Below are 19,718 nucleotides of genomic sequence, written 5' to 3' on the forward strand. Positions count from 1 at the left end.
TTATATTACTCACAATTTTCACCACATTTTTAAAGAAAGTCATCCTCATTATGTCAAAATCATTATGTTTACATGACGTTAGAAAAAAATCTAATTATTGTGTTAGTCTGACTAAAACCGGACTTTTAAAGTATATGTAAATGTGTTAGTCTGACTGAAATCCTACTAAATCAAATTTTTCAAAGTCGGACTAATGTGGTTGGTAGTTGATTTACTCCTGCATGTAAGCGTTCAGTCAGACCCAAACGGGCTGGGGCGCTCTGCACACGCTCTGCACACGCTCTGCACACGCTCTGCACACGCTCTGCAGCTTTGACCCGGAAGTAACAGAAGAAGCCAACGAATCACGGCTAAATCCAGACCATTCATTTTTGGGCTGACGAAGAAGCAAAGTGTCAGCTCTTCAATGATGTTTTTTAATCTGATCCACTGATTATCTCATTGTTAATAAACTCCATACTTGTTAATATTAAAGGATAAATTTTGATCAGATAATAAATTTGGCAATAACATATTAGGCTGAGAGGTTAAAGTTCAGGCCTCACAGAACTAAACTGAACGTAGGCAGAGAGGAGGGCGGGGTGAAGATTGTTTCAGTTTTGTCACACAGAAGCAGCATTTCAACAAAGTCAAATTCCACGCTGGGCCGTTGAACAGCCATTTGGACCACATGCTTCTTTTAAACAGCCAATCGGATGGCACGCTTCCTTTAAACAGCCAATCGGATGGCACACTTCCTTTAAACAGCCAAACACATGGCACACTTCTTTTAAACAGCCAAACACATGGCACACTTCTTTTAATCAGCCATTCGGACAATACGCTCGCTTTAAGCTGCTAATTGACACCTGCCACTCATGACAGGATGCTTATTATGCTGTGATTTGGCTCATCTCTATGGACGGTGCGCTTTGAAAGGTTGCTTATTTAAGAGACGTGTGCTGTGGCTACCTGAACAAGCCCTGAGGACCGTCATCCCCCCCCTCCCCCCCCCCCCCCCCCCCCCCCCCACACACACACACACACACACACACACACAGACAGGCTCCGGCAGCTCGCATTAGTGGCGGTTGTTGATGCTATTGATGTCTGTCCTCGTTCCCATCTTGTCCCCTATTTCTGGATCTTTCTTCCTTCGCATTACTTGGCTGTGCAGGACACAGGGTGCTACCTCAGGGGTGACTGAGCTATTAAAAAGGCGAGACAAGAGCTGGGAGCTGGGGGGGTGCAGCCCGCCCCCAGCGAGAGGAACAGCAACAACACACTGCAGACAAAACCATCCGTGACACTCCTCTCTCTCTCTCACTCTCTCTCTCTCTCTTCTGAGTTCCCCTCCCTCCTTCTCATTGTTCTGACCACTCTTCCTCCACACCCTCTAGTGTGTCCTTCTGTTCACGCTGGTCACATGTCTCCTGCTCGCTGCTGTTAGCCCTGATGCTAACCGCTAGCACCACCATGAGTGCTTCTGGCCCCAGGGCTTCCCAGCCCTCCAGCTGACCTCTCCCCTGACCTCACGCTCAGTCACTCTGACTCAGTCGCCCCTCATTCCTCTCCGGTATGACCACTTCAGGTAAAGTGTCCTTCGCTCCCTGAAAGAGACGCAGTAGAAATAACAGAAGAGGTCAGAGCCGGCGGCTGCCTATCCGGGGTACGGGAGGCGCAGTGTTTAAGGGCACGAACCTGCACTGGGGGGGGAGGGGCAGTTCTTTTATGCTAAGAAAAGTTCTGAAGCTAAATTAATTCACTTAAATTGTGAACATAAATGTGTGAAATCTATTGGACAAAAATTAAGATTTTAAAAAAATCTGATGCCTTGCTGCTCTTCTCTTGCTGTCCAGTAGGTGACCAATGGCGATCTTGATATGTGTATTCATTTGCACAAATCAGATGAAATATTATCATTTTTTAATTAAAGTTAGTACCGCGCCACTACAGTTGTCATTTATTTTTTTTACCAATGACTGGCTGCAAATAGTTAATCTGAATCTGATAAAATGTGTACCTGGTAAAACTGGTCTCCCTTATGGCAGGTGATCCTGGCCTATAGAGGTGGGTCTGTATTCTCTTCTACTTAGACCATAATAGCAAAATCCATCCCCATCCAGTGTCTGTGCTCTATCCATCTGTGCAAGTTTTCTCCTGCCCACAAAGACCCCGAGAAGGAAAAACAAGCTGAGAGTGATTGTGGTGATAAGCAGGGGGCCTGGTCCTCAGTGTCCGCCTGCCTTTCAGGAGCCGTCCTGGTGCCCTTTCCCCCAGGGCAGGACCTGACACCGGAAGCTTGGGGGTGAATCTGGAAAGGCCGTGTTGTTTGTATGTGTTTTTCTTGACACACTGGGCCAGAGGTGCTTCCCGCTGTGATGGCTGTACACAGGGCGACGTCTCAGATGGGCGGGGGGGTGGGGGGGGTGGGTTCTTCTGGGCAAATTTTGTTGAACCACTGACCAGCTCCAATGCTAATGATCAACCCATCAGTGATGACTGAGGCTGGGGCAGGCGAACTCAAAGGGAGGGCTCTTTAGCCAGCAGTGTTTTTACTTTTCAAGGTTGCAGAAAGACTGTTTTTACTGATTTTTTTTCCACCTGGTGTCGCCCCTTTAAGCGTTTTGCAAGTTTAAGCCCTGTTAGGGCAGCATACGGCGGCTAAACGGCTGGCTAACCGAGAGCAGGGCCATCTATCAGCCAGCGTACAGGCCCAGCTCCCCCACGCCGCCGGCCAGCCAGAACCTCGTTAAGGGCCCATAATGATGAGCTCCGCACGAAGGGGGAATAATTGCAAATAAAAATACGTGATGCAGAAAATAAAAAGGGAGATGAAACAGATGCGAGTGGCGTAGGGATCAGTGCGCACGCTCTTGCTCATCCGTCAGAGTGCTGACTAGCAAGGAAATGCCGGCGGGACAGAACTATCGGAGGCTGGAGTCCGACGGCCAAACAAAGCGCATTTACTTACCGATGCTGACACTCTTCCACGATGAGAGTCATTCTGGCTTCGGGTATTTGCTTGTTGTTAAATTATGACAGATTCCTGAATGGATCAGGGAATGGTGGCTAATGACCTTTGTCAGTCAGAATCCCATCGTACATGGCGTGCACTTCCTGCACTTGTGCGTTTGGGGTTTGCCGTGATGTCAGGCCCCATAATTCATTGCATAGCGATAACTAGCATAGACTGCAGCATCAAGAGTGTATCAGAGACAAGCGAGCTTTCCGCTTTGCAGGGTGACATGCTCATGACTATACTGTAGCACTCATCTCATTCCGGCCTTTGGTTTCAAATGGATGCTGTTCTGTTTAAATGCATGTAACATTTACAAACCTGCACCTGGCACCCAATGGTCTGTCTTAAGCTCTTTAAGACATGCATCTTGCAGACTAACAAATCGCCCATCCATCCATCCATCCATCCATGTCCTATTGTCCTATGCAGGGTCACCAGGCGCCTGGAGCCCATCCCAGAGGCTATGGGTGCAAGGCAGGGAACAACCCAGGATGGGGTGCCAACCCATCACACATCGTTCACACCTATGGGCAACTTTGGTAACTTAAATTAACCACAGCTAGTTTTTGTATGATGGGGATAACCGGGATTACCCACAGGAAACCACACAATGGCACCCAGGTCCCAGAGGTCTGAGGCTACAGTGCTAACCACTGCACCACCACACCCACTTACAAATCAGACAAGATCGAACATGGCAGAAAATAATAATATTCAGCAACAAATTCCTATAAGCATATCTTTTGGAATTGAAAAAAAATCAAGTTAAGCTGTTTGGACCTTAAATGTCGATGAACCGCCCCCATTATGTGCCTGCAGCATGATCTAGTGATCTGATTGGTTGTGCCCGTCGTGATGTCTGATTTGATTGAATCTGTTAATATGTAAATGAGCTCCTTCTGGTGGACATTCTCACGTCTCACGGCGGCTCCGCCCCCCCGCCCTCTACCTACACTCAACCTTTGTTTCTCCATGCCCCCCCCCCCCCCATGCTTCATACTGCATGTATACAACAAACAGTACAGCAGGACCTGTGTCTTAGTACCCAAATCCACCCCATGGTCATTTTATTTTCATTTTACTTTTATTTTATGATCATTGTGTTACATTTAGAGTTTTAAAAAGCAAACGTATCCTATTCATGCTTTATTTAGTTAAAATAGTTCTTTGGAAATATGACATTTGCATTTCAAGATATAATATCCAGATGATTTTCAGTCACGTGCCTTTGAGTAGCAGCATGAGAAAACCCTGAATGTCGAGGGTGAAAGTCTTTCCAGCATGGATCCCCGTTTTGTAATCATCTCATCCACACGTCTCAATGGCGCACAGAAAGGCACAGAGCCGGCTGCATTATCTGACCCTGCTGCTCCAGATTCACCCTCAGCTCTCCCTGTGTCCCTCTTAAATAAAATCCTACACAACAGCTACAGAGATATCATATCTTTTCTCTGACGGGAAGTTGATGTGTCTGTCCATCATGTTTTCTTTCCACTAGAAAATTTCATTCATGTTCTTTTTTTTTTTTTTTAGATTAATTTGCCGCTGATTATAAACTGCATAGCGTCAGAAACTGTGTTGTTGTGCTGTCTGTGTGCTCTCAGAGTTCATTAGATTGCTGTAGATCCATGATAAAGAAAAATGCCATAAATGTCAGAAGTCTGTCAGACACATCAGCTCTGTGTATAAGATGAAGGAATGAAGTCTGTGACAGTGACATCGTCTCCTGGTATTCCGATTGAGGTGTGGACCTCCAGTCATTCCGCGGATCTGTTCCGCTCCACGCCTGATTCTCCGGTTTGTCGCCTCCTTTTGCGGCCGCTGATTCGCTCAGCTTCTCGTCTTTTGCCTTTAGAAACATGTCCTGTTCCTCTTGGCGGTTCCCCCCCCCCACCACCATCCAAGGTGACTGCTGCTCAAGACCCTGGACTGTGGGCCGACCCCTACAGATGATCGTAGGCTGTGCTGGAGGGGGCCGCCGTCCGTGAGGCTGAGCTGTAGTAATATGGCGACCCTGTGGGGATCATCCCGAAAATCACGTCATTTTGCTGAATTCAGGCCTGTCTCCACTCAAACCTCATTGTCAACAGTATGTATGTTCATATGAGTAAAAAGCTTTGATACATAAAATGGAACTGATATAAACACATAAATGCAAACACACACTTTTTGTAAAAATATTTTGAAATAAACCTCGTCTCACTTAGCAGAAACCAAAGTGAGGTACATTTTGAAAACGTGGAGTCAGACATTAAGGGTCTTGTGCAATAGCCTCATAATCTGGTAACGCTGGATTTGAAGTAACAACCACCTGATTCCAAGCACACCAGTCTAACCCACAGAGCTACAAACCCTCCCACTTTTTGTGTTCTTGATTCGTTCCTAAAATCTTGGTACTGGTCAAGTGTTTTTCTTCCAATGGGCGCATAATTTTGGACAGGATGATTTTCATATGTTTCCATTCTTAAACTCCTCAGTGTGAATCACACAAAGTGATTGAACGGCCCTTACATGTAGACAGGCTGCTCACATAGACAGGCTGCACTACACAGCCAGTATAAATGGACGGCCACTTTCTTTTCAGTGTAGTTTCCTGCATGGTAACCTGGGCAGCCCTGCAAAAGCATTTGGTGCTGATTCATAGCAGCGGCTAATAGGCTGCACCATTAAAACTCCTTTGATATCGGTGGGGCTGGTCAGCACTGGTTAATGGTTAATCCTTTAATGAGCTCACTGTGTGCATTAAGTCACTAGTGGTTATCTTTGCCCTGTGGTCGTCGTTTTATCCTACTGGAATACATTATTTTGGAATGGGGGGCTCTGAGTTAAGGAGTGATTTGTGACTGCAGGATGGAGGACGGCTGTTGGGGCCAACCCCGCCCCCCGCCCCCCCCATTCATGTAGAACTGCTTTCTATGACGACTGATTAAAAACTGCAGCTCAGCTTCCGCTGTGATGTGTGGCCTGCAGGTTCGGGGTCACAAGCCTTTTATACCACTCAGGTTCATAAGACCGTAAAAGCTCCATGACATAATAAGATAACGTACATTTTAAACTGGAGCTATAAGCTGTAGGAGCTAAACCAGGTCTAAACCACAAGGCCATCCTAAACTGCAGGACCACCTTAAACCTCAGGACTATCCTCAACTGCAGGACCACCTTAAACCTCAGGACTATCCTCAACTGCAGGACCACCTTAAACCTCAGGATTACCCTAAACTGCAGGACCACCTTAAATCTCAGGACTATCCTTAAACTTTCGGACCACCCTAAACTTCCAGACCACCTTAAACCTCAAGATTATCCTAAACTGCAGGACCACCTTAAACCACAGGACTATCCTAAACTGCAGGACCTCCTTAAACCTCAGGACTATCCTGAACTGCAGGACCACCTTAAACCTCAGGACTATCCATAAACTTCCGGACCACCCTAAACTTCCAGACCACCTTAAACCTCAAGATTACCCTAAACTGCAGGACCACCTTAAACCACAGGACTATCCTAAACTGCAGGACCTCCTTAAACCTCAGGACTATCCTGAACTGCAGGACCACCTTAAACCTCAGGACTATCCTGAACTGCAGGATCACCTTAAGCCTCAAGACCACCCTTAACTGCAGGACCACCTTAAACCTCAGGACTATCCTGAACTGCAGGATCACCTTAAGCCTCAAGACCACCCTTAACTGCAGGACCACCTTAAACCTCAGGACTATCCTGAACTGCAGGATCACCTTAAGCCTCAAGACCACCCTTAACTGCAGGACCACCTTAAACCTCAGGACTATCCTCAACTGCAGGACCACCTTAAACCTCAGGATTACCCTAAACTGCAGGACCACCTTAAATCTCAGGACTATCCTTAAACTTTCGGACCACCCTAAACTTCCAGACCACCTTAAACCTCAAGATTATCCTAAACTGCAGGACCACCTTAAACCACAGGACTATCCTAAACTGCAGGACCTCCTTAAACCTCAGGACTATCCTGAACTGCAGGACCACCTTAAACCTCAGGACTATCCATAAACTTCCGGACCACCCTAAACTTCCAGACCACCTTAAACCTCAAGATTACCCTAAACTGCAGGACCACCTTAAACCACAGGACTATCCTAAACTGCAGGACCTCCTTAAACCTCAGGACTATCCTGAACTGCAGGACCACCTTAAACCTCAGGACTATCCTGAACTGCAGGATCACCTTAAGCCTCAAGACCACCCTTAACTGCAGGACCACCTTAAACCTCAGGACTATCCTGAACTGCAGGATCACCTTAAGCCTCAAGACCACCCTTAACTGCAGGACCACCTTAAACCTCAGGACTATCCTGAACTGCAGGATCACCTTAAGCCTCAAGACCACCCTTAATTGCAGGACCACCTTAAACCTCAGGATTATCCTAAACTGTCAGACTACTTTCAACCTCAGGATTACCCTAAAGTACTGGACCACCTTAAACCACAGGACTATCCTAAACTGCAGGACCACCTTGATGAAGCTGCTGGGTGTTTCAGGGTGTGGTGACCTCACCAAGAATGGCAGAGTTGGTGAACCTCCAGGTGTCGCTGTAGGAGGCGTACGGGGTGTGTGTGTACGCTGCCTGACCGGAGTAATCAGCACCTGCAGAATGGAAACATGCACATCAGGGGTCTCGACACACAGCAATATTTGTTCCATTAATGACCCAGAATTGCTCAGTTTGATAGGCTTGGTATTTCTGCTAACTGCTCAGGGAAATGATTTTGGTGAGCATAATGTGTGTAAAATTCAACTTTATCTTGCGTTGTGAAACAGAATAACCATCACTTTAGGAGAAACATGACAAACATAAGTGTGTCACATGTAAACACACGTGTCATAAACTGTGAACAGTGATCCCATTGTGAAAACGCATGACTCACACCATGGAACCTTCATATGCAAATCAGCAAAGACCCCAGCGCCATGTAAACCATTAATCTGAGCTGGATTCGGGGTCCAGGGTAAAACTCCGTCTCCACCCCCCCACTTTATTAGCTATGCCGGTACCTAAGGGGTGACCGTGTGAGCGGGACCCCAGCGTGTCCTGATACGAGTCCAGCATCCTTCTTCTCACACAAACTCCCGCATCATTCACCCTGCGCCCTTGCCTGCGTCTCCATGGCGATGCCCATGTGGGGGTGCCCTGCTGTGGTTACTAGCATAGCTCAGCGGTTAGGTAGGTTACTCATTAGCTAACCCTTCCCCTCTGTTAGAAACAGCTTCTCCCACAGGTGATTGCCCCCCCCCCCCCATCTCTCTGGCCACCCCCTCTGTTCCCTTTGCATTCCCCCTCTTCTCAGGCTGTATTATGCCCCCCCCCCCATGTGTGGTGACCACGTCTCTGCCCCATTTCCCCAGCAGATACACTGCGGCTGGTCTTTGCTGAACTGGGACCAGCTTGGTTTAGGTGTGAGTTGGACCAGGTCTGGCCTGGACCATGGGCATGTGCTCCGTATCTGTCTGTGTATCTGTGTGTCTGTGTATCTGTGTCTGATTCTGAACACATGATTGAAATGGTGCCAAAGTTGAAAATTAGTTTAAAGAACGAAAGACAAACTGTAACAAGCCTATAATCTGTGAAATCAAAAACAAATAGGGTTACTTTTTAAATAAAGCACAAAAATGTTTTCTGGAGATGAGCCTCTTATTAAATGTGTTTATCATATTTTAAAGTTTATCTGTATTTATACTGGGTGTCATTGACTTTGCCATTGAATAGTCAATTTTGTGCACATTAGCATTTATACAAACTCTTTTATTTATTAAGCTGGCAGAGCTTCTAACCCCTGAACATCAGAAGGTGGACTATCCTGCCTGAGTCCCTGAACATCAGAAGGTGGACTATCCTGCCTGAGTCTCTGAACATCAGAAGGTGGACTATCCTGCCTGAGTCCCTGAACATCAGAAGGTGGACTATCCTGCCTGAGTCCCTGAACATCATAAGGTGGACTATCCTGCCAGAATCCCTGAACATCAGAAGATGGACTATCCTACCAGAATCCCTGAACATCAGGAGGTGGACTATCTTGCCTGAGTCCCTGAACATCAGAAGGTGGACTATCCTGCCTGAGTCTCTGAACATCAGAAGATGGACTATCTTGCCTGAGTCCCTGAACATCAGAAGGTGGACGATCTTGCCTGAGTCCCTGAACATCAGAAGGTGGACTATCCTGCCTGAGTCCCTGAACATCAGAAGCTGGACTATCTTGCCTAAGTCCCTGAACATCAGAAGGTGGACTATCCTGCCTGAGTCTCTGAACATCAGAAGGTGGACTATCTTGCCTGAGTCCCTGAACGTCAGAAGGTGAACTATCTTGCCTGAGTCCCTGAACATCAGAAGGTGGACTATCTTGCCTGAGTCCCTGAACGTCAGAAGGTGGACTATCCCGCCTGAGTCTCTGAGTTCCTCTCTCACCTGCAACCATGCTGGCGATGGTGGGCGAGGTAAAGCTGGGCTGGCCACTAGCCGGGATGTGAGGAGGGTAACCAGGCAGACTGGAGTCCATCATTTCTCTACCTGCAGCCCCAGCAGAGACAAGCCGCGTGTGGGGGGGTTAGACAGAACACCACCCGGCTGCATTATCTCACGTTTAAACCATCAACATGTGACATTTACATGCCTTTCCGGCTTTTGTAGAAGATCTGGACCATTAGAGTATCTAGAAGGTGAGATGAAATGGTCTTGTAGGTGGCAGCAGAGAGGAATGCGGGAGGAATGTGAGGTGGGGGGGGGGCGGGCGAGCTCATAGGACCCTTATCGTACCTGCTATGAGAGACTGGGTGCTGAGCTGCCCATACACTGGGCCATGAGGGGAGAATGGACGGAAAGCATGAGAGAGATGGGAGGAGCCACCCCCGCCGCTGCAAGCAGAAACGGAAGCTGCGATTGGCTGGAGCTCCATGAAGGCGGAGCTGTCCACTCCGCTGGGGGAGTCGCTGGTGCTGCTCACTTCTGGGGACATTTCCTGTTTCAGACAGATTGGGGGGGCCTGTAGAGGGTCTGTGGCACCACGACACCATGGAGGAGGGTGAGTGGATGAGGGAAATGAAAATGGAATTAAAGAATGGTATGGCGTAATGAGTCACTAGCACCTAAACTCAGGTACATTCTAAGGGGGCGATGATGTTGACATGTGCTCAGTGTCAGGCTCTCGTTTGCCAGCGGATCTCCTACCTGCCACCACGGAGTAGCTGTGGGGGGCCGCCAGGCTGCGGCCTGCTGGAGAGCTTGCTTTGCCTCCGTCCAGGCAGCCGCTGATGAGCGATAGCGGATATAGGGCCTGATGAGGGACAGACAGAGAGATCATTTACGCGACGGCGCCGACCTTACGTGCAAACAGGATAGCTAATGCCACTGTCCTCAGTGGAATGTGGCCCACTGCCCGTTAGCATGTGCTAGCAGAATGCATTATGACATTCTCAACAATGAACGCTTTCAAGAAACACCCTCTGGGTGCCTGCAGAGGGCAGGGCTGGGGGCAGCAGGGGGGTCATGCGTGTACCTGCTCAGTTTTGCCATGGCCACCAGAGGGTAAGGCCTCGGGGGGGCAGTGATGGTGCTCAAAGCCACAGTCCAGAGCGTCCAGGTGGAGAGGGGGAAGGTGCTCAGGCCTCAGCTGCTTTCTACAGCTCCCCCTAGTGGTCTGGGGGTCCAGGCTGAGCCGGCAGCTGTCCTCGTCAGCTGAGCCGCGGACAGAAACGAGGGATGAGCAGGTTGGGGGAGGGAGGAGCAGGGAGTGATACATTGGAAAAGGGAGGGAGCAAACCTACTTTCATCATGCTTCCTCTTGCCTTCAGGACCTGCCTGCGTGATGCCCAGCAGCCCACAGATGCTGTAGGTGGAGCCATGAGAGTCAGACTGGGGTGACTCTGGGGGCGTCACCGCCGAGCTGGGAACTGCAGCGTTGAGGGGGGGCAGCGAGGAAGAGAAGGACAGAGAGCATTACTCGGTATGTACTGGCCATACTTGTTATCTGACTGACTGGAGGAGCAGAACAAACCCACCACTGGCCGGCCTGCTACATACATGAAGTCCCCCCCCGCCCTCAGAGCAATGACACATGACACCCTTTGTCAGAAGTAAAGCTTGATGACCAAGTTTGACCTTGTCATCACTCTAAAATCTGTGTATATCTGAAGCCACGGGATGGTCTCCTAAGTGCTGTGGTGACCTGACATCTGTATGGCTGGGACTCTGAAACTCACTCAGCATGTGACCAGGGCTCAGTCCCTTGGAGTCCAGCGGCAGGTTGAATGGCTGCTGCACCTTGGTCCTGATGATCCTGCAGAGGCGTCATGGTCATGCTTGATGGACATCATCCTACACCTACCAGCGACAGCAGCTACACGGGAATCTGGGGGGGCTCTGGGCTGCGTGACACCCTAACTCCCCTTTCCTACCTGTTGATAGAGCTGACACTGGGCACCGTGTCGTTGTCACAAACGCCCTCGGACAGCAGGCGGTCCCGGATCTCCCAGGCGAACATGGTGGGGTTCTGTCGCTTGTACTCCGCTATCTTGTCCACCACCTTGGGTGTGGCCACCTTGGGCTTGGAGCCTCCGATCACACCAGGCTTGATGCTGCCCGTCTCGTAGTACCTGCCATGAAGATAAATGGAGAGTTAAGCAGTTCGAAAGGGTAGAGAAGACATATCTCAGCAAGAAAACCTGCCTTCTCCATATCTCAGCAAGAAAACCTGCCTTCTCCCGGCCATGCAGTCAGTAATGACAGTCTTGTACGCAACCCGGAAGCTGAGTGCTGTGGCCCCCCAGGTCATGAACCGTCACTGCTATTCGTGTTTATGGGAGGGGCCCCTGGTCATTCATATGGGTGCCCCTTCATATGGCATCTATAGAGGGCATGTGAATTATGAGTGGGGTTCCTAAGGTTTGGGCAGACGTGTGCTGGTGTGGTGTCTATACTGGGGGGGGGGGGGGGGGGGCATATGACTGTGGACGGGCTACACTGCACAATGACTCACCGGCCCAGGATCTTGCTGACGCAGCCATGGCTGACCCGGAGCTGACGGGAGATGTCACAGGGACGGACGCCCTGGTGCGCCATGTCCACGATGCGCTGGCGAATCACCTCGGGGAGGGGACGACCGTTCACAAACATACCGCCTAGTTGGTTAAGGCCCCCATGGCCTGGGGGAGGGAGGGAAGTCAAACTTTCAGCCCACAGTCAGTATTTAACACAACACTTACCCTTTAAAATCACATAAGTACTGAAACTGACCTAGTATCGCCTGCATTTCAGAATATATTTATGTTTGTAGATTGAAATGTTCATGGACTAAAACCTAAATTTAAAAACGCTGGTTAATGTACATATTTTGACATATGGTACGTTTGTATTTTGACAGTGGTTAGGTACGTTTGTATTTTGTGTTTTTTTTAGGATTATTTCAACAACGTTACCTTGCATTTAAAAAAAAAAAAAAAAAAAAAAAGCACACGGGTCACATTTGTGGAAATAAAAAAAGTGAAAAGAACAAAATTCGCAGATAGTATGAACAGAAGTAAGAGAAGAAGCCCAAACAAATCTGGAAGCAACAATGAGACTGTGAAAAAAGTGACAAAATTAGGGACATTGCGATGGAAGACAGACATTAAAACAAATTAAACTAAAACCAGCGAAATTGTTTATAAAACAAAAAGATGGCAATTTGTCCTTCTCTCTCTAAGCCCAACGGTATCTTAATCAAAGATACCTCCAGCTGTGATTTTTACTGGAGAGAGATGGCATTTGATTTTTAATCGGCTTTACACCGTTTATAACACACGAAGCCATACCGTGTGCTGCCGCGGCGGGGGGGGGGGTCTCGTGCGGTGTCGGGTCCCTGTGGTAGTGTGACATCGCTGACTGACGAAGCATCTCCAGACTTTTAATTTAACCCATTGATGGGCCCCGTCCCGCTTACACCCCCCTGTCCCACTTTTAACCTCGCTTCGCTTTCATTTCCACATCAAACGGCCGGAGGAGCTGGGAGGGGGTGCGCCATTAACGGTGGTAGCGGAGTGTGTAAGGGCCCCCTCGCCAAGCTCCACCGGTCAAGAGGATATTAAAATCGGGCTGCCCCAAGGGGACCGGATAGGGACAGGAAACCTTGGTGGACTAAAAGAAAGATCCCATTACTTATCCGCACCTGCCATCGACGATAAGGACAAGGGCTGGACACAGCACAAGCACGGGGTCTGTCTCATCCAAGAGGAAACACTAACAAACTGGACGGAGGCACATGTATGCTCGCAATTTGCTTTACTGATGTGTTGTTTTTAGTGAAAGCCGAAGTCTCCCGTTTTACTAGGCATTTGCGCATTTTCCCTGCCCGTCATTCCCCTTTACATTAAAGGGTTAAAGGGTTGAATTCAGTTGCAATCAATTATTTATGACAGATTCATACATTATCAAAGAAATGGTTTCGCAACAGGAGAGACCACGCACCTAAGAATCCAATTTCGCATTAAATGAATATTTAAAGCAGATTTTATATTATCGGTAGGCTACTGCTTATTCTTTTAAAAATGCTTTTAAATGTATCCTACGTAATTTAATTGAATCTATCCATCCGTATTGTTACGCTTATCGTTTCCTTAAAATAAAAATCAGCCTTTCTTACAACCAAGCATCCTGGCATTTATTAAGACATTTTCTGCTCAACCATTTTGCACTGCGCTGGATTCCGTGGCAAGTATAGACGGAGGAGTCCAAACTCATGGATGTCTCACGCTGAAGTCCAATATGTGCCGTAAAATGTGACCATTAAACTTTAACCCAAGTCACAGTATACAGATTAAACTTCAATACATGAGGGATACTTTTCTGTACATCGTGATATAGTCAATATACGAAGTTAGACAGGCGAAATGGTGTAACCTATTAAGAACAACACTTTATTTCATTAAACGTGAAATAAACGTGAAACGCCTTTCCCTGCCGTTTTAACTCTATAATTGTAGCCTAATTCACGTGCGAGCTGCTTTAAACAGCTACCATACCACAAACCGACATTATAACAAATCAGTTTGTGTCATCACTCTCTATCTGCACTTATAATTAATGCATAGGACCGTTTTGACAGCACGAAATAATGTCCCTCATTTTTTTTGCGATAGTTTGCTCTGAAAATGTAACATTGGTATGAAAACCGTGAATGTGCGAAGGTATACCGACACTGTAGTCTCAGGATTTACAGAGGTTTGTTACGTGCTTGATTTCAATATTTTAATTTTGTAATTTTGTTTAGAATGAAGAAATAAACTTGCGGATTATTGATATTATGTTTATTGTTATAAAATCACAGCTAGGATATCAGTAATCGTACCTCCCAACCGGTAAGTAGGCCTATATATTATCTGTAAAAAAAAAACAAAAAAACATAATAACGTGTAAAATGGAGCAGTCACAGGGATATATGATATATCAACAGCTCTATTTCGAGGAGGTATTCAAGACAGCACAACTTGTGTCAATTAGCTAAGCAGAACGTTTTATTTTCTTTTGAACCAAACATCGATGTCGGACCAGACAGATATAGCTAAACATGAATTTGGTCAATGCGGTTATTCGGCCACTATTTCCGACTGCGCGGAAGGTGCTGAAAGTCCAAGGGGCGCGTATGTTCAAATTCATAACTCAAAATCACCAATACAAAATCAGTTGTACAAATTAAATAAAACAAATTTAAGTTACCAATTAAATAACTTTGCCCTTAAATGAGATATTTTAACACATGTAACGTTATGCAACCCACCACATAGCCTATATTTCCAACAAACTATTGCAAGTTTGCGGAATCGTAAAAAACTGATTGCGTTGGTATCTACCTAAGTGTTGACAGTGAAGCGGTTTCTAAAGGGGGTTATATCATATTAAAACGAGTAAGTCTCTTAATTCGGATGTACGCTATTATATTAACACATTAATCATTTATGCGTCTGTGTGGTATAGGTTGCTATTAATGATTGTCAAAGTAAAAGAATTTGTAACATGTTTTTTTCAATGGTAACGCAAAGTGAGAGCCAACTGTCATTTATAAAGACTATCCAATTCACTCACTCAATTACACAGTATATCAGGGCAGCGGGATAGACAGAGATCCGTAATTAATTACAATGAGTCATGTAACCTGGGCAGGTTGTAGTTTAAAATTGGTGTATTTTAAATCAGCAAACTGCGTCTGACAGGTCGTCTCATGCTACAGTTCACATCAAAAAGTTCAGACCACATAGGGTGTCTCTGGACTGACTGAATCCTTCCGTTATCTACAGCGAGAGTTACCATCACATCCGTCAATGTCGTAATTAAACTGACAAAGACCACGCGATAACCATCTTTTTTCCCTGATCCCTCACAATTTTTTAAAAGGAGCTTTTAATTACCTTCCAAGCGAGGTCTTTCAATTGTCTATATTTGTAGGGGAAAACAGTAAAACCCTTTGCCGAGTAATCTTCCAACTGGAAGCAATCCTATTTTGGGACATTTTCTTGTTTTATAGAATTTATTTACTTTTATAGTAGTAATTAATTTTGTGATATGTCTCATTCAATATGCTGAATTTAATAGGAATGTAGGCTGCGCTGGAAAGTTACGTTTTGCACTGCAGGTTAAAAGAAAACATTTCGGCTAAGGGAAGACATGTTCTACGTATTTAATAAACAACCAATCTTAATTACAAGAACTTCTGCTTTTCTTGTATCATATATTCGATTATCTTAATTAGTTCCGGTTAAGCAATTTAGCGCGATGCATTGGTTTTGATTCAATACACAAGTTTACTTTCCAAATTTTATATTCGTAACAGGCCTATCGCTTTAATTCCATTTGAATAACTTTTCATCCATATTGCAAAACCTTAAGATGTTCTTTACAGTATATTAATTTAATTATATTATTGTATTTGACCTATTAAATTTGGCTCAAAATATAAATGAAAGTCGCTCATATCAGAAAGGGTTTACGTAATTACGTAAAAGAAAAATAATAGGCCTACCCCAAAAAGTTTTCACCAACTCACTCGATTTGCCCATAAATTATCATTTTAATAAGGTTAATTAGCGCAATTTCTTTATATATACTATTGAAAGCGAAGTTTAACATTAGTTCAACTAAGAAGAATCTATATGCAAGGCCCTATGTATGAAAATATGTTTTCGTTTAAGATGCACTTCTATTTAATAACCACTTATTTTTCTCATAATTTAAAACCAACGAACAACAATTATCAAATATACCAATAAATATTCGTTTAATCGATATAGATTTTGGATTGATATATACCATTAACTTTCATTTTTATCGTCATATAAAATAGGCTGTATTAATTTTAATTTAAACGTTGACTGTTTCTAAAGCAGTTACTTCCACGACGTCAGTTGATTTGTGAATGAAATCGTACATGATTTTACAGCTGCGATGAGAGTATCCCCTGGTGGGTTATTAAATGATAATGCTTCACCTATAGCCCTATTTGTCTTTGAGTGGGTGTACCTGCATGGTGTTCTATAGATTCAACGTTATTCTGAAAGTGAGAACGAAATAACTCAAAGTACCATATAATATTATATTTTGAATTTTGGCTTATTATTATTTTATGGCTGTTAGAGTAAAATGCGAGTTGTGTATTTTCAATTACTTATGAAACCACTATTAACCATTATTAATGTCCATTACAGAAATTGTATATATATAATAATACTTTATGTAACCCGATGGGAAACCTATATAAAAATGCGCTACAATTATATATAATATACACTAGCCTATATGGTACTTTTAATTGGTCATTCTGTAATATTCAATTGTCTAATAAACAGGCTTTCATAGTAAACCGTACAGTATAGACGTGACTTCATCACAACGCCTAAATAGTTATGCACACGCTTTGATCATACAAATATCCTGCGATTTTAACACAATTTTTATTTTAATGCATTAGTGAACACTTGTTCAATATTATTACGATTCTTGTTTTGGTATAAGATTCTCAGAAAGGCAAATTTCCAATTATATCCGAACACTACAAACCAAGATGGTCTTTTACTAGGAAAGCTTTTCGTATTCATTTAAGTGTGACAGGTTGCAGCGCTAACTGAATAAACGACTTCAGATTCATACACACTGGGATTTCTGTTGGGCTATCCCTCTTACCTCGTCCGGGTGCGCTGGACATCGTCCCGCTCTCTCCGAAGACGCAACTGGACTTGACGGTACGTGTTTCCCGCAGTTGGTTACTGAGTTGCGCGGTCAGTCGACGAAGAGCTGCGATGGGCATTAAAGAGAGTCTTTCGGTGCACAACAGGCTAAAAAAGACGCGCTGGAATTAATCGGTGGTGTAAAAGCACGATTAAATTCAGTTTTATACTTCATGAGCAATTCTGTATATGGATACTCTTAGTTAACAAGCCCAAGTCGTTCCTGCAGACTTAAAACCTGCACAATTCGAAAGGAATTTTTGTTTACCCCTACGCTCATCTTGACCGGGTTTCTCTACCCCGGCGGATAACCCACTAATGTGCTTATGATGACGTTATTTCTGCATATGTCAGTCGTTGTACGTCAAAAATTGTGGGGGAAAAAACAGAAACGAGGAGATCTGAGCAGCGCAATGCACCCTATAGTTAATAAAGCAAGTTCAGAATCTCCTGCGCTGCTATGTTACTGCCATTTGTACCTTCTGGTGTTTAGAAACCGATCATTTACCTGAACAGCGAATAAATAAAATCTCAGTCCACTCAGGTGTGTATTATCCAAAGGTATACAGAACAGCCGCAAAACCGTTTCAGGTGACTCCTCGGGATGAAACGCCTCTTAAGATGTTTCTAATATCATCAGCCTGGGCTGTGCGTCGCTTTTATCCCCCCTGATGCCACGGCGACGCCCCCATTACTAGGTGAAGGCGTGGTGAGTAGCTCCGCACATTAAAACCGATGCCACTCAAACCGAGCAACCAGGACAAATTACCGTCCATCCACCGTAAGAGAGACGAGGGATCGCTCCGGGACGTGGAAATCTTGCTGTCTTTCATCCTCAGATACCAGCAAGTACGACTGTGTATTGTTGAGTTATTCAGAAAGATTCGCAGTCGATTTCATTGTGGCGGGTTTTTCCACATGTTTCACACATAGGCCTATTACTTAATAAAAGTGATGGAGGTATGATCTATTATCTAACACTGTAAGAAGTATATGGTGATATCTGAATATAAATTATTTGTCCCCCCCCCCCAAGAACTTTATCTACTTAGCAATTAATTAGCAATTATACTTGTCACGACCCCACATTTTCCCGTCATTCACTCGTATCAGAGTTTATTCATTTGTCAGATTATGACCCATGCAGCATCATGTACAAGCGTCAAACTTTCGCTCAGTGCATTACAATAGATACATTAAGAGTCAGCTCCTGGCCCACTATATGTAACACGGCGGCTGTTAACTGTCATATACAAGGAACTCATTACTGCAGCAAGTGGCTTGAATGAGACCACGTGCGGATATTTCAGCCTGTCAATATCTGTCCAGTTGGACTTCCTCCTCATCTTTTAAAATTCCGAAATTATATTTCTACTTTCACACGGTATGAGTTTGAATGGACGATGAAATACGGGCAACGATTTCTCTCTAGAGAAAACTCTGTTATCGGTATTTAAATGCATTCTGGCCCTGTTATTCCTCCTGTGTTATTGTTTAGGTTAGTAATTGTTTTCACGTTGTAATGTAACGTTTATGGCCGCGTTTCTTCTCGCCTCTTCGTCGGAATGCCTGTGGTCTTCTCACTTCCAGCGCTATCATTTATACAAAGACAAACATTACGGACGCTCTGGCACCTCGGTTAGCCGGTCAGTGAGCTGAGCGTCCCGGCCATATGGCTCCCTGAAACGTCACTTACATTTCTGAGTGCTAAATTCACCTGAAGCACTAGGCTACTCACAAGCCATCATTATTAGGCTATTGCTGCTATTATTATTATTATCATTATTATTATTATTATTATTATTATTATTATTATTATTATTATTATTATTATTATTGTTGTGCTGCTGTTGTTTACTCATTTGTTTTTCATACTCTCCTCGAGTTTTTGTATCTGATTATTCTCTGCAGAAAGCATTAAATAGTAAAAAAAAAAACATTTAATTAAATATATATTTCCGTTGTATATAAATTCCGTTTAAGAAGATGTTGTGATGGGCCAAATGACTAGCTTTAATATGAACACAGAGGGCAAATTTCACTGCGAAACTAGCGGTGAAAGAGATCCAAGCTTGCTGAAAGTTGAACTGCAATTTTAGTATGAATTAACGCGGTGGATGGCAGCACAGACAGCGACGAGAAAAACGGTATACATCCCAAGAGCAAATTCGTATGCAATTTGGTATGCAACCAAAACACACACATGGACACATGTCCGTTTAATCACTTCCAATCGCCAGTAAATTAACTAAATATATCTCATCAATTACTTAGTGGATATTTCCTGTAAAAAAGGAGAAAGAAATCCAGATAGTAATGAATCATGACTAAAACTAGTTAATAACGAATGTAGACGCACTCTTTGAATACATCGTCGATGTGCTGACATACGCGCCATTTGGATGACATATTGGCTGATTTCTGTAAATTGCGTATCTAACCATGAGCCCGGTGCTTTCATTAACACACCCCTAGAGTGGAAGAGTGAACGTC

At 44.8% G+C, this 19,718-nt stretch overlaps 1 protein-coding gene across 5 annotated transcripts; it reads right to left on the reverse strand.

Annotated features, from left to right (window-relative positions):
* Positions 1 to 4,467: 4,467 nt before the first annotated feature.
* LOC111848554 (paired box protein Pax-8-like) lies at positions 4,468 to 17,847 on the reverse strand. Of its 5 annotated transcripts, none has more exons than XM_023820661.2 (12): positions 17,734 to 17,847; positions 17,182 to 17,292; positions 12,011 to 12,176; positions 11,430 to 11,627; positions 11,235 to 11,311; positions 10,800 to 10,925; positions 10,532 to 10,710; positions 10,204 to 10,309; positions 9,793 to 10,029; positions 9,445 to 9,546; positions 7,539 to 7,628; positions 4,468 to 5,015 (listed from the first exon to the last, which is right to left on the reverse strand). In XM_023820661.2, exons 2-12 carry the CDS (start codon positions 17,201 to 17,203, stop codon positions 4,945 to 4,947), a joined length of 1,374 nt encoding a protein of 457 aa, XP_023676429.2. In that variant the 5' UTR covers positions 17,204 to 17,292; positions 17,734 to 17,847; the 3' UTR covers positions 4,468 to 4,944. The 5 variants fall into 5 exon arrangements, 4 of the variants coding, with proteins under 4 accessions (XP_023676429.2, XP_023676428.2, XP_023676426.2 ...); XM_023820660.2 differs by having other exon boundaries at positions 12,011 to 12,152; positions 17,182 to 17,333; XM_023820658.2 differs by having other exon boundaries at positions 17,182 to 17,333.
* Between the last annotated feature and the right edge of the window lie 1,871 nt (positions 17,848 to 19,718).

The sequence above is a fragment of the Paramormyrops kingsleyae genome, chromosome 2 (genome assembly GCF_048594095.1).
Source record: "Paramormyrops kingsleyae isolate MSU_618 chromosome 2, PKINGS_0.4, whole genome shotgun sequence".
Taxonomy (NCBI): Eukaryota; Metazoa; Chordata; class Actinopteri; order Osteoglossiformes; family Mormyridae; genus Paramormyrops; species Paramormyrops kingsleyae.